This window comes from Grampus griseus (genome assembly GCF_964374135.1).
Source record: "Grampus griseus genome assembly, chromosome: 13".
In the NCBI taxonomy this organism is placed as follows: domain Eukaryota; kingdom Metazoa; phylum Chordata; class Mammalia; order Artiodactyla; family Delphinidae; genus Grampus; species Grampus griseus.
The window spans coordinates 73,683,270-73,695,645 of NC_139007.1; the positions used below are offsets into that span (position 1 = coordinate 73,683,270).

Sequence of the window (12,376 nt, forward strand, 5' to 3'; positions counted from 1 at the left end):
AAGCTTTTCCAAAACCACTCACTCAGGTGGGAGAAGACCCGTATTAGGGTTGGTAGTTTAAAGAAGAGACAGAAAAAGGTCACTGCAGTTATAGCTACACCTTCTTTCTTTCAGGCCAAGCAAGCGATACTTGAAATGGATGCCGTTCGTAAGTTTTGTTTTCTACACAATTTGAAATCTCATTGTCTCCTCGTCTCTCTCAAGTTTCTATAAGTTTATGGCAAACGTCCATTGTGGGAAAGTAGCAGCTCTCTATTCACTGTTTTGACAAACAGAGCCAGCAGACAGTATACCCTCTTTCTAACCCATTGGGTTGTTTCTACAATAATTTCTCGGTTCATCTGTGAGCTCCCCGACGGCTTGCCGCTGGTCTCTGCATCAACTCACAGTGTAAGATATGCTTCCAGGGTCACCCTTGCCCCACCTCTGCCACCACCAAAAATGATGGTCCCACAATGCATTTCCCACCTCACTCCATTAGCGGAAAATCTATGTTGATTATCTGCAGTAATCACGCTAACTAGATAGGTATTGGTTTTCCAGATGCAGGTCACATTTTAAAATTACAACTGCCCCACATATGTTATTGTGTCTCTGGACTTCTCATAGCAGTCAGAGAATAAATATAAGTGAGGTCTTATAAAATAAGACCTGTTCGAAGCACTTATCACATCCTTGTGATCTCCCAGATTAAATAGAATTTAAAAAGAAGCAATAGCTTTAAAGACTTACAGCCAGGTCTGACAGAAACTTTTACTTAAAACTTTCTAAATAACTTACTTTTGAGGAATCTTTCCCCAAGAGCAAACGCTGATTCACCTACCACACCCTACCCCAGCCCACCCCCCAGCCTGCTGGTTGTTAATTCTCCAGGGGGGGAAAAAATAAAGAAACATTACTGAAGTAGAAAAATGAACACCGCCACTGTCACTGAGATTCCCCACTGCGTGTCCGTGAGATCCCGAGAAATGATGCAAGGTGATCCCCACCAGAGAGCTGGGCTGGGGCTCCTTGCCCTGTGTTCTCTGAAGCCGCTTATTTTATTCAGTGGAAATCTCTCGAAGATTCTTTTTACTGAGGTATCGTTGATTTACAGTATTATATAAGTTACACGTGTACAACAGTTTTTAAAGATTATACTCTAGTTGCAGTTATTATGAAATATTAGCTATATTTCCTCCGCTGCACAATATACCCCTTATTTCTTCTATAAATAAATATATATATATATATATATATAATGTATATAATATATCTGGGCGCTCTGAAGCGAAGGCAAGGTCATGGATGGGCAGGTGAGAATCAGGAGAAAAGATGGAGGAAGATGGGGATCCAGAGAGGTCAGCTGTTCCATGTGAGCAGCTACATTCAACATTGTTTATTTATTCCCAGGCTCTGAGCTAGCTCTTGGACACCATTAAGATTCTGTGAGCGCACGGAATGATGTGAAGCCTCTAACGGTGCTATGTGCCTCTCTGCCAGGCCAGGCCTGGGCCAGAGCAGCTCAGCCTAGGAAAATAACCTTACTTGCCCTACCCTGACTTTGGTCTCAGCTGGCTGTGAACAGAGCAGGCCAGTCCATTGGACCAAATGGCCTCTGACCCTGGAGAAGTGTATGTGGTCTTTAACAGTCCTCAGAACTTTCTTGCACTTCAGATGCCCTTGAAGGGCCGTAACCCCGATTTGAAGAACGCCAGTCTACGGCCGTGTCCTAAAATTGTTTACCCTCAGGCTTTAGGTGCAGATGATCTTGGAATACGCTGCACTACTTCAGGATTAGACCAGAGTTTCTTAATCCAAAACCTGTGTACCCCTTAGATGAAATAAAATGAAAACCCCCTGTCTGGGAAGAGAACCTAAACCATTCATCACATGTTCAAAGGAGCCACGTCTAGAAAAACATGGAGAGTCGCTGCCCGGGAGGACAGCTTCCACGGGGGCAGGAAGGGCTCGCCTCCCTCCACCGCCACGCCGGGCACCAATGCCTCACAAAATTGCTACCTAGAGGGAATTCTCCATTTGGTTTTACCTTGACAGGGCCTCTGTTGTGGCCCATCACCGCAGTCTGTCAGGGGCCTTGGCAGCAAGTTCAGCTGCAGGGATTTTCATGTTCATGGAACTGACTGACCACTGTGGGTCTTAGAGCTGCAGACGAGTCTGAGTGGGTGTAGGAAGTTATCACACCCTACACACTTGAACTAACTTTCTAGTAAGAGTAGAGCCAATGGTTAGAGCTCTTTCTGCCAGAGAGTGAAAAGAAGAGAGTACAGAGAAAGAGTGCCTGTGTGTGCCTGGTGGGCGCTGGGCGGGGTCGGAGGAGGGGTTGCGGGCTAGCTTGCTAACACACTCCAGCAGTCAGTAAACAGAAAGTCTTGAGATGCATATTCAACACCAGTTATGGAAGGAGGGATTCTACCATGCCTGACGAAAAAGAATAAATCCATAGGTATCAAAACAAGTCCTACCCATTTGCTGAGACGTTCCGGAACGCTTCCTTCTTATAGATGCATGTGGTTCTTACGTTACAGATTACCCAGGCTTCTGTTACAGTCCTGAGGGAGAGACAAAGGCCTTTTGTGGCTCTAAAGATGGTTCTGCTTCATATCGGCTAAGAAGAAAATCTGGTAAATAGGATGCGGTAATCAAGATAATTATGGGGCGTTAGTCGTGAAAGTCCCTTTCAGTGTGACAAAAAGGTATATTCTTTCCGGTTTCTGAACACACCGCCAGTTTGAATACCTTTGAGAATGCCTCCAGGTGGGGCTCTCAAGCTTTGGTTCTAAAACTCTTTCTACTTAACTCTCTATTTTCCAGTGAATATAAAAAAACATGTCAATCAACTAAGTTCACTTTGTATAGCATGTTATTACCATTGGCCTGCAGGTACTTAAATTCTCTTTACTATCACTAGTGAAAAATTGTATCCTGTAAATGACACATCCCAGAGAGTATTCAGACCTAAAATTTTAACACACATTTGCTAAACCAGACTTCGTGTGGTATTCCCTTAGCCCTCGGATTTTTTTTTCCATTTAAATCGGCATTTATTGAGTATCTACCTAATTTCCTGCACTGTACTAAGAACTGGGAATGTACGAATAATACACAGGATTCCTGCTTGCAAGGAGTTTGTAGTCTAGTGGGAGAGTCAAAAAAAGGTTGAATAAATACCAGTTCATACAATGGAGCTGTAGTAGAGGTTGAAAGGAAGAAAGAGCGGGGAGACAAAGAGAGGTGAACCCTCTAGGAAGGAGAGAGAAGGCCGTACAGAGTAGAGGACCAGTACCCCAGATGGGATCTGGGAGCTGAGGAGCCTGATGGGGTGGGAATAGCACATGCAAAGGCCCTGAGACTTGAGCCAGCATACCTTAGATCAGACAGCTATTGCCAGTTGTTTGGCCTGGCTGCAAGGTGGGCCAGAGGTAGAGGTGGGCAAGGTCAATCGGAAAGAGATGTGGCTGGAAGTACAGATTGGGCCCTGATCGTGGAAGGCCGAGTAGGCCACGCAAAGGGTTTGAACTTTATCCTGCAAGCTATGGAAGGATTTTAAGCAATGAAATGTTTGCCTTTTAAAATGAGAGTTCTGGCTCGATGTGGAAAATGAAGTAGGCAGGGAGAATTGGTAGGAGGCTGTTCCTCTAGCTTGGGCGAGAGATGGTAAAGGTTTGGAATAAGACAGTGGTGATTGGGGTGGAGTGTTCCTGGGATCCCACAAGACCATGATGGATGAAAACAGGAGAAACTTAAAATGATGTCCTGGTCGCTAACTAGGGAGGGTAATGTGAGTGACAACTAAGATAAGAATCCAAATGGAAGAGCAGATGGGGGAGACTGGTGAGCTGCGACTGGGACGTGTTGAGTTTGCCGGGTCTATGGGCATGTTGGGGACACGTCAGATGGACAGTTGGCATCTGAGACCTGGAGCTTGCGGTAGGGCTCTGGCAGAAGAATATAAAATTGAACGTTATCCACTTATAGGTGGTAGTTAAAGCTCAGAACATTGCTCTACTAGTTGGTAGGGTTGGTTTTCTGTTAGGTGACCCCAGATCGCACAGCTTACTATTTATCCTACAGTTTTGATGGAGGGAATGTCTTGCTGCTAAGTATCTCTAAGCAATCAGGATTTAGATGAATTTGATAGAAAATTTCTAGAGCTCAATTCATTTGCCCATAAGCTAATAATTCACTTATAAAGAAAAAAACTTGATTTGGTTTTGCAAATGATGCTGGCCTTATCTTTTCGCTCAGAACCTTCCTCAAGATCGCATAAAGTTTTGAAGACCAGCGGTAAGTCCTAAAATAACTTTCTTTTTTCATTCTTGTTGATATCCACTAAGTCAAACCATACACACAAAAAATAAACACAAGATGAATTACAGATTGGCAGATTTGATTAATCCCATTATAAAATGTAAGGCTGAATGACATAAAACGTTTGCAGCATAGATAATGGACATAAAAAGATGAATATCTGTGAATGTTGATGTTAAGAAATCCCATATATCAAAAAGAAAGGACAGGGGCTTCCCTGGTGGCACAGTGCTTAAGAATCTGTCTGCCAATGCAGGGGACATGGGTTCGAGCCCTGGTCCGGGAAGATCCCACATGCCACGGAGCAACTAAGCCTGTGCACCACAACTACTGAGCCTGCGCTCTAGAGCCCGCGAGCCACAGCTACTGAAGCCCGCATGCCTAGAGCCTGTGCTCCGCAACAAGAGAAGCCATCGCAATGAGAAGCCCGTGCACCACAACGAAGAGTAGCCCCTGCTCTCTGCAACTAGAGAAAGCCCGTGCACAACAACAAAGACCCAACGCAGCCAAAAAATTAATTAATTAATTAAATCTATTTAAAAAACGGACAAAGGACTCTTTTTTTAATAAATTTATTATATTTATTTATTGTTTCTGGCTGCGTTGGGTTTTCGTTGCTGCACGCAGGTTTTTCTCTGGTTGCGGTGAGTGGGGGCTACTCTTTGTTGCGGTGCGCGTGCTTCTCATTGCAGTGGCTTCTCATTGCAGAGCCCGGGCTCTGGGCGCGCGGGCTTCAGTGGTTGTGGCATGTGGGCTCAGTAGACGTGGACTCTTTTTTGAAAGGCAGAGAATATAATTGGGCAGTTTCACAGAAGAAACACAAACTGCCAATAAAATTTACAAATGGTCACCTGTATTAGTGATCAGAAAAATCATACATTTCAGTGAGATAAACGGAGAGGAGAAAGCTGTGGGCTTGGCCAAAAGAAAAGAAAAACAGGCACTCTGAAACTGTTGGTGTATAAATTTCTGCAACCTTTTTGGAGCAAAATTTGTTAATGCCCATTTAAATTGAAAATGTGTATTTGCTCTTGAACCAAAAATTTCAAATTTTTCACCCATAGAAATTTCACAACGTACACTTCCTGTATAGAAGTGCTCACCCAAGTGAGCACAGATCTATGAGTATCTGTGTTCTTTGCAGAGTTTATATAACAAGACACCACATAAAATGCCCATCTAGTGGGAAATAGTTTTAAAAGTTGTAGTAAATTCTGGAATACTACATGGAATATTCTGCAGCTGTCAAAAAGAATCAAGTACGTATCTGTCTACTGATAAGAGTGTCTACATATATTTAGCAGGAAATTCAATTTTGCATATTGCACCTTTGAGAGCAAAAAAACTGTGCATTGTTGTGGGATTGGGGCAGTGGGCATGGGACCTGGGAAGATGAACATCAAACTTTTAAGTGTGGCTACCTCTGCAGGGTGGAATTTGTGGAGAGGGTTTGATCGCTTTTTACTTTAAATGCTTCTGTAATTAAACAGTGTTGAAAGATGAGACACACATGATCAGAGAATCGTAAGGGTATATATGAGGATGTGGCTGGTAAATCTCTCCCCACAATTCCTCTTGCACCCTCCTTAGCACAGTGCCAAGGTGACCCTGTTGATAAATGCTATATCTTCAATGAAAGCCAATAGAATATTTAAAAATTAACAGAAGCATAATCTGATGTTTAAGTGAGTTTCATGGCTTAGGGCATGTGGATTATTTTTTCAGGTAATATATATTTGGGTGGGGGGAAGCTTTTGAAACGTATTCATATGAATTGGTCCATTGCTCTCAGGGATTTAAGGAAGATACTTATCACTCAGATACATGTATGGTTGTTTTACATGTAGTACAAGATCTATACTTGGATAACTGAGAGGCATTTTCTAAAAGTGAGGTCTCAAGAGCCCAGAGATGCTTGGGCTTCAATTATTAACAATAAGTTTAAAAGCCCTATAAAATGTGAGTGCTTACCTATGTATGAGAGAGACATTTTTAATCCTCAAACTTAAAAGATAAAAAAACTTTTATTTTTCAGAAACAGCACAAGACATCCAAAAGGTAAGTACTATTGGCATTTCTTATTTTGAAATGTTTACTTTAGGTGCCCTTTATACCTACCCTTTCCTTATATGTCTCATCTGCAGCTAATCTTCCAAGTGTAAACAATTATTTTACATGTTGACATAGATTTAAGTTAGGGCTCGTCCTTATCAACTCTCCCTCCACCTCACCACCCCAGCTTCATCTCTCAGAACCAAGGCAATGATTTCTTCATTCTTCTGCCCCACCTCTCTATTCAGAAGCTAATACCTTAAGATGTAACACCTAGGCTTCCCTGGTGGCGCAGTGGTTAAGAATCCGCCTGCCAATGCAGGGAACACGGGTTCGAGCCCTGGTCCGGGAAGATCCCGCATGCCATGGAGCAACTAAGCCCATGTGCCACAACTACTGAGCCTGCACTCTAGAGCCCGTGAACCACAACTACTGAGCCTGCGTGCTGCAACTACTGAAGCCTGCGCGCTTAGAGCCCGTGCTCCGCAATAAGAGAAGCCATCGCAATGAGAAGCCCAGGCACCACAACGAAGAGTAGCCCCCGCTCACTGAAACTAGAGAAAGCCTGTGTGCAGCGACGAAGACCCCAACACAGCCAAAAATAAAATAATAATAATAAAATAAATTAATTAAAAAAAAAAGATGTAACACCCACACAGGGCTAGTGTGGTGCACCCCACATTGCCCTGTGCCTCTGTGCATATAAGACTGAGGCTCTTGCATCCTGAGTATTTGCTCCCTTTTCAAAGCATCAGACTTCAATCACAAAGATCCCCGTCTAAGAATATGGTCCTGCTGCTGGTATAAGAGGTGTGATCATAGGTGGTATAATGAAACTTCACTATATCAAGCTTTGATTTTTCTCCCTCCAATAAAAGGTTAGGAGAGGCAGAATAAAAATGGTATGTTGTATTAGAAGATGTATATTCAAATTTATTACCTACGAACAATGCCTATTGTATCCTGACCTGGGCAAACCACATCCAGTATGCCTACTGATCAACTGGCTTACTTAACAGTGCTTAGGGGACTGAGCGCAGCTTCTTACTTCATGCTCTGTAACTGTAGCAACGTGGCTGTGAACATCTCCCCCGCGATTCTACGTGCTCCACTCCTTGGCACAGGGCCAAAGTGACCCTGTTAATAAATAATGTATCTTTCAGGTTAGACGCCTAAATGTCTAAAAATCAACATGGTCTTATCTCTAAGCTATTTGCTTAAAATTACGGCATGTGGATTTTTTTCAGGTAGTACATATTTCTGTTTGGAAGCTTTTGAAATTTATTAACATGAATTGGTTCATTGTCCTGAAATATGGCATGAGATTTTGATTTTTTTAATGTACTTTGTTTTCATAAACAAACCCTGGGACGGTGCCCTTGTAAGGCAGCCAAGCTATGATCACGGAGCAAGCCTGGCTTAGTACCAGCTAGGGGAATCGCTCTATTAGTCCTAGAGATACAATCTCAAGAGCTTCTCGGAAACTTTCTACGATAGTGATCGAGTCAAGTCTCCATATGGGGACTAACTATACCTTATACAATCTGAAGACAAGAAAGAAAGAAAACACCAATGTACTTTTTTCTTAGTGGTAAAATTCCATCTCCTAACAAAAATGAATGTATACTAAATGCAGGGAGAGATTAAAGAGATAAAGAGATTAACGTTTCTCCTAGAATATACCTTCTAAAGCCGTGTTTGTGTGTGTGTGCATGTGTGTATATAGCGAGAGATAAAGGGAAGGAGAGAGGGAGAGAGATTTAGCTCATATATAAGCTGAGGATTAAGACATGGGTTCAAATCCATTTCTGCCGTTTATAAGCTGTATGACTGTATGCAAGTTGTTAAACCTTACCAAGACTTAGTTTCCTAATTTATGGAATTGTTATAAAGATTAAATGTGATATGTTTTTTAATGTGCTTAGTACAGTATTTGGCACAAAACAAGTGCCCCATAAATTAGCTCTTATTATGTTATTATTAAGTAACCGTAATGCTGAGAATGTGGAAAACTGTTCATCACGAGGGATCTACACTACATACTTCTGTGCTGTGTCCAATCCATATACTGATTATTTCTAAATCTAACAGCTTCCTCAGTTCTCCTGATGATTTATTTGATATAAACTTTCACCTTCCAAATTACTGCTAACTTCACTTCAAGTGTAGTTACCTTTTGGGAATTCCCTGGCAGTCCAGTGGTTAGGACTCTGCACTTCCACTGCCAGGGACACGGGTTTGATCCCTGGTTGGGGAAATAAGATCCCGCAAGCCACGCAGCGTGGCTGAACAAACAAACAAAAAAAGTGTAGTTACCTTAAAAATATACTTTGATATTAACAATTCGGGGTTTCTAATTTTCTGAAATGTCTGGGAATTTTTCTGGAATGAAAGATTTTAAGAAGGTATTACTTCTGGCTGTTCACAGAATTGTTTTGTTACACTTCCACAGTGTTTGATCATGATTTAACTAGCTAATACTAACTTGTTTTATTTTATAAAATGTAGTTACTGCGTACCTATATTTTATAAACATTTTACCAGTGCAGTCTGAGTAGGAGGAAAAGGGAGAGATATTAAAGGGTAAAGAAAAAAAACAGAAGAGCCAAAATATAATATATATATATTTGTATGTGTGCACATATATCTATATGTGTGTGTATTCATTTATTCCTAGTCTTCAAATAGTCCACATTTTTTTTTTTTTTTTTTTTGCGGTATGCGGGCCTCTCACTGTTGTGGCCTCTCCCGTTGCGGAGCACAGGCTCCGGACGCGCAGGCTCAGAGGCCATGGCTCACGGGCCCAGCCGCTCCGCGGTATGTGGGATCTTCCCGGACCGGGGCACGACCCGCGTCCCCTGCATCGGCAGGCGGACTCTCAACCACTGCACCACCAGGGAAGCCCCACATTTTTACTATCTGAAAAAAATGAACAAAAGATTCAATGACTAATTAGATGTTTTTAGCTTTAAATTTTTAATAGAAAAACAACATTCAGGATAAAATTGTATCTTTGCCCTCCCTGATAGACAGGCAGGTAAGCAGACAGACAGACATATTAATAGGTGGATATTCCAAGGTAATATGTATCCCAATTTCATTGATCAGTGATGAAAAATTCTTGCTAATTTGACATTTCCAATAGGTTACTATAGTGTTTTGACCAGAAAATATACCCCTGGTACTAATTAGTTTGAACCTGTCTTAACCCTTTCAAATCTTTGAAGCTAATCCCAGTACCCACAGAGGGCATCAGAGGGCAGTCCACTCCCTGTCTGCACAGTTGAGCTCCATCAGGAAAGGTTCCAAGTTATAACAGACCCATTGTTTTCTCTGATTAAAAATCATTAATGTCACTCATAATTTACTCCCTAATTGGCATCTAAATATTGCTTAATTAAATGTATTTTGAAAGAAAGTAGAAATTTCATTAGCTCAGTAGTGGATTAAATTAAATTCCTGCAACAAAGGCTCTTTTGCCTAGAATCTATAAACCAAGGCACTGCTGGTCAGGTTCATGCAGGTCTGCAGATTTAAAGGAAAACCCTTGGGGGTCTGCAGTCAGATCACCGACAGGGGTGTTTCTCGTAGACCGGAAACCACAGTAAGACCGCTAAGAATCAAACCCCAAATAGAAATCAGATACCATGGCCCTTGACACCTATATATGTTCATTTATATAATGTTATTTACCGAGAACACATCGGAATTATTAGAAATATCTAAGAGTTTTCTGTATTTAGCCAATTCCCTGCAGTGGGGAAAGGTATTTGGAGTCAAACCTGGGTTTACATGCTAGCCTTTCCACTGCTGGGGGAAAACATGTTACTGAATCCTAAGAGCCTAGATTTCCTTACTGTGAAACTGGTACAATCATATCTAATCCAAAGAGTGATTGTGAACGTTAAGTTTGGAGAATGTCTTCAAATGGCCTAGCCTATTTCTAAGCAAATATCAGTTCCTGTCCTTTCTGCTCCTTTTGCAAAAAATCTGATGTGCTTTCCAACACAGTTAAAATCAACAATGTTTGGGCCTCCCTGGTGGCGCAGTGGTGATCCGCCTGCCGATGCAGGGGATGCGGGTTCGTGCCCCGGTCTGGGAAGATCCCACATGCCGCGGAGCGTCTGGGCCCGTGAGCCATGGCCGCTGAGCCTGTGCGTCTGGAGCCTGTGCTCCGCAGTGGGAGAGGCCCCAACAGTGAGAGGCCCGCGTACCGCAAAAAAAAAAAAAAAAAAAAATCAACAATGTTTACTGATCATTTTCTTTAAGAATATCACAGTCTAGGGGTAGAGGCAATGTGTAAATACAGGAGAACATCCTAAGTCATGTGTCCTGTGGTGCTACAATTCAATCGATATGTCTCTATCCTCCTCAGGTTTCCAGAGAGGAAGGGTCTCCCCAGCTGACTTCAGCAGGGCCGTCTCCTGCCCAGAGGAACAGTCAGCCGAGCAGTTCTGCCATTATCAACGTGCTTCGCGGGGGCGGGGCCGTCAGAAGCATCTGGACGGACCACCAGATCCGGCAAGCCTTGTTCCCCAGTCGGCGGTCTCCGCAGGAGAATGAGGAGGACGAAGATGATTATCAGATGTTCCTGCCATCCTTCTCCCCTTCAGATCTGAACTCTGCCCGACTGTGTGAGGACAGCACTTCCAGTCGACCTTGCAGTTGGCACATGGGACAGGTCGAGTCCTCGGAGACCCCCAGCTCTGGCCACAGGGTTGTGCGGCGGGCCAGCAGTGCTGGCGAGAGCAACACGTGTCCCCCTGACATGAGGAATAGGGACAGTGACAGCCCTCAGTACAGCTCCCGAAGGGAACTGCAGAATGACCCTAAAACAGAGGGGCTGGACGGGATGACTCCCTTCGGGTCCTCTGTGGAGCTGACCATTGATGACATAGACCATGTCTATGATAACATAAGTTATGAGGACTTGAAACTGATGGTGGCTAAACGGGAAGAAGCTGAAGCCCCTCCCCCCAAATCAGCCAGGGACTCTGCTCGCCCCAAGAGCACCCCGGAGCTGGCCTTCTCAAAGAGGCCGGCAAGCCCAGAGAAGAGCCCTCTGCACCCCCAGAGAGATGGTGCCTCCCCAGGCCGGGAGGCGTGGAACCAAAGCTCACGCGAACTCCAGGTCGTGGAGGAGAACGTCTACGACACCATCGGGCTCCCAGAGGCACCCTCCCAGGACTTCAAGTGCAGCAGCCTAAAACGTCCCAAGAGGAGCACCTTCCTGGGCCTGGAGGCCGACCTGGGGTGCTGTGACAGTCTGAGGGCCTCTGTTTCCCAGGACAGCCTCCAGTTCAGCGAGGACGAGGCGCCCTACCCCCCGGGACCCTCCGGTAACGATTATCTGAGTTTGTTCTATAACTCCTTCGGCTGCAACTTGTCCATAGCGGATCGGTCCATCTCCGATAAACTGTCTGAAGAAGTAGATGAGATCTGGAATGACCTGGAAAATTACATCAAGAAAAACGAAGTCAAAGCCAGAGACCGGCTCCTGGCGGCGTTTCCCGTTAGCAAAGACGACGTGCAGGAGCGGCCGCTGGCGGGCAGCGCCCCAGAGCTGGGCGCGCGCTCCCCACGTTCCCTGCCCGCAGGCCGGGCCCCCCTCGTGCCGCCCAGAGACAGGCCGGGGCCGGTCTCCTGCACACTTGACCTAACCCCGGCCTCCAAAGACGGCTCCTGCCTGAGTCTCCACCGGCTGTCGCTGGTCAGTGACCTGCCGCCCGTGGAGAGTCCCTACGACGTGGCCAGCAGCAGCCCGTCCCCTGCAGACCTGAGGAACCCTGACCCCGGCATGGACACCGCAGACAAGACCAGGAGCAGGGTTTTCCTGATGGCCAGGCAGTACAGTCAGAAGATCAAGAAGGCAAATCAGCTGTTAAAGGTGAAAAGCCCGGAGCTGGAGCAGCCGCCTGGCAGCCACGTGCAGAAGCAGGTTCCCAGGGACCTGGCGGCCATCCTAGAAGAAAAGAAGCAGGGCGGGCCCGCCATCGGTATGTCTCCCGCGCTG

The 12,376-nt window shown here is 44.7% G+C and overlaps 1 protein-coding gene across 3 annotated transcripts in view; it reads left to right on the forward strand.

Moving 5' to 3' along the window:
• PLEKHG1 (pleckstrin homology and RhoGEF domain containing G1) overlaps positions 1–12,376 on the forward strand; it is a gene marked incomplete at its 5' end in the record, with an annotated part of 89,251 nt that overhangs the window by 67,743 nt on the left and 9,132 nt on the right. For 2 of the 3 annotated variants that reach the window (XM_082668740.1, XM_082668742.1), the window contains 5 exons: positions 115–148; positions 2,529–2,624; positions 4,249–4,287; positions 6,347–6,369; positions 10,739–12,359. In XM_082668740.1, the coding sequence (XP_082524866.1) occupies positions 115–148; positions 2,529–2,624; positions 4,249–4,287; positions 6,347–6,369; positions 10,739–12,359 (1,813 nt within the window). The remainder of the gene's footprint in view (positions 1–114; positions 149–2,528; positions 2,625–4,248; positions 4,288–6,346; positions 6,370–10,738; positions 12,360–12,376) is intronic. The other variant, XM_082668741.1, reaches the window with a different exon arrangement.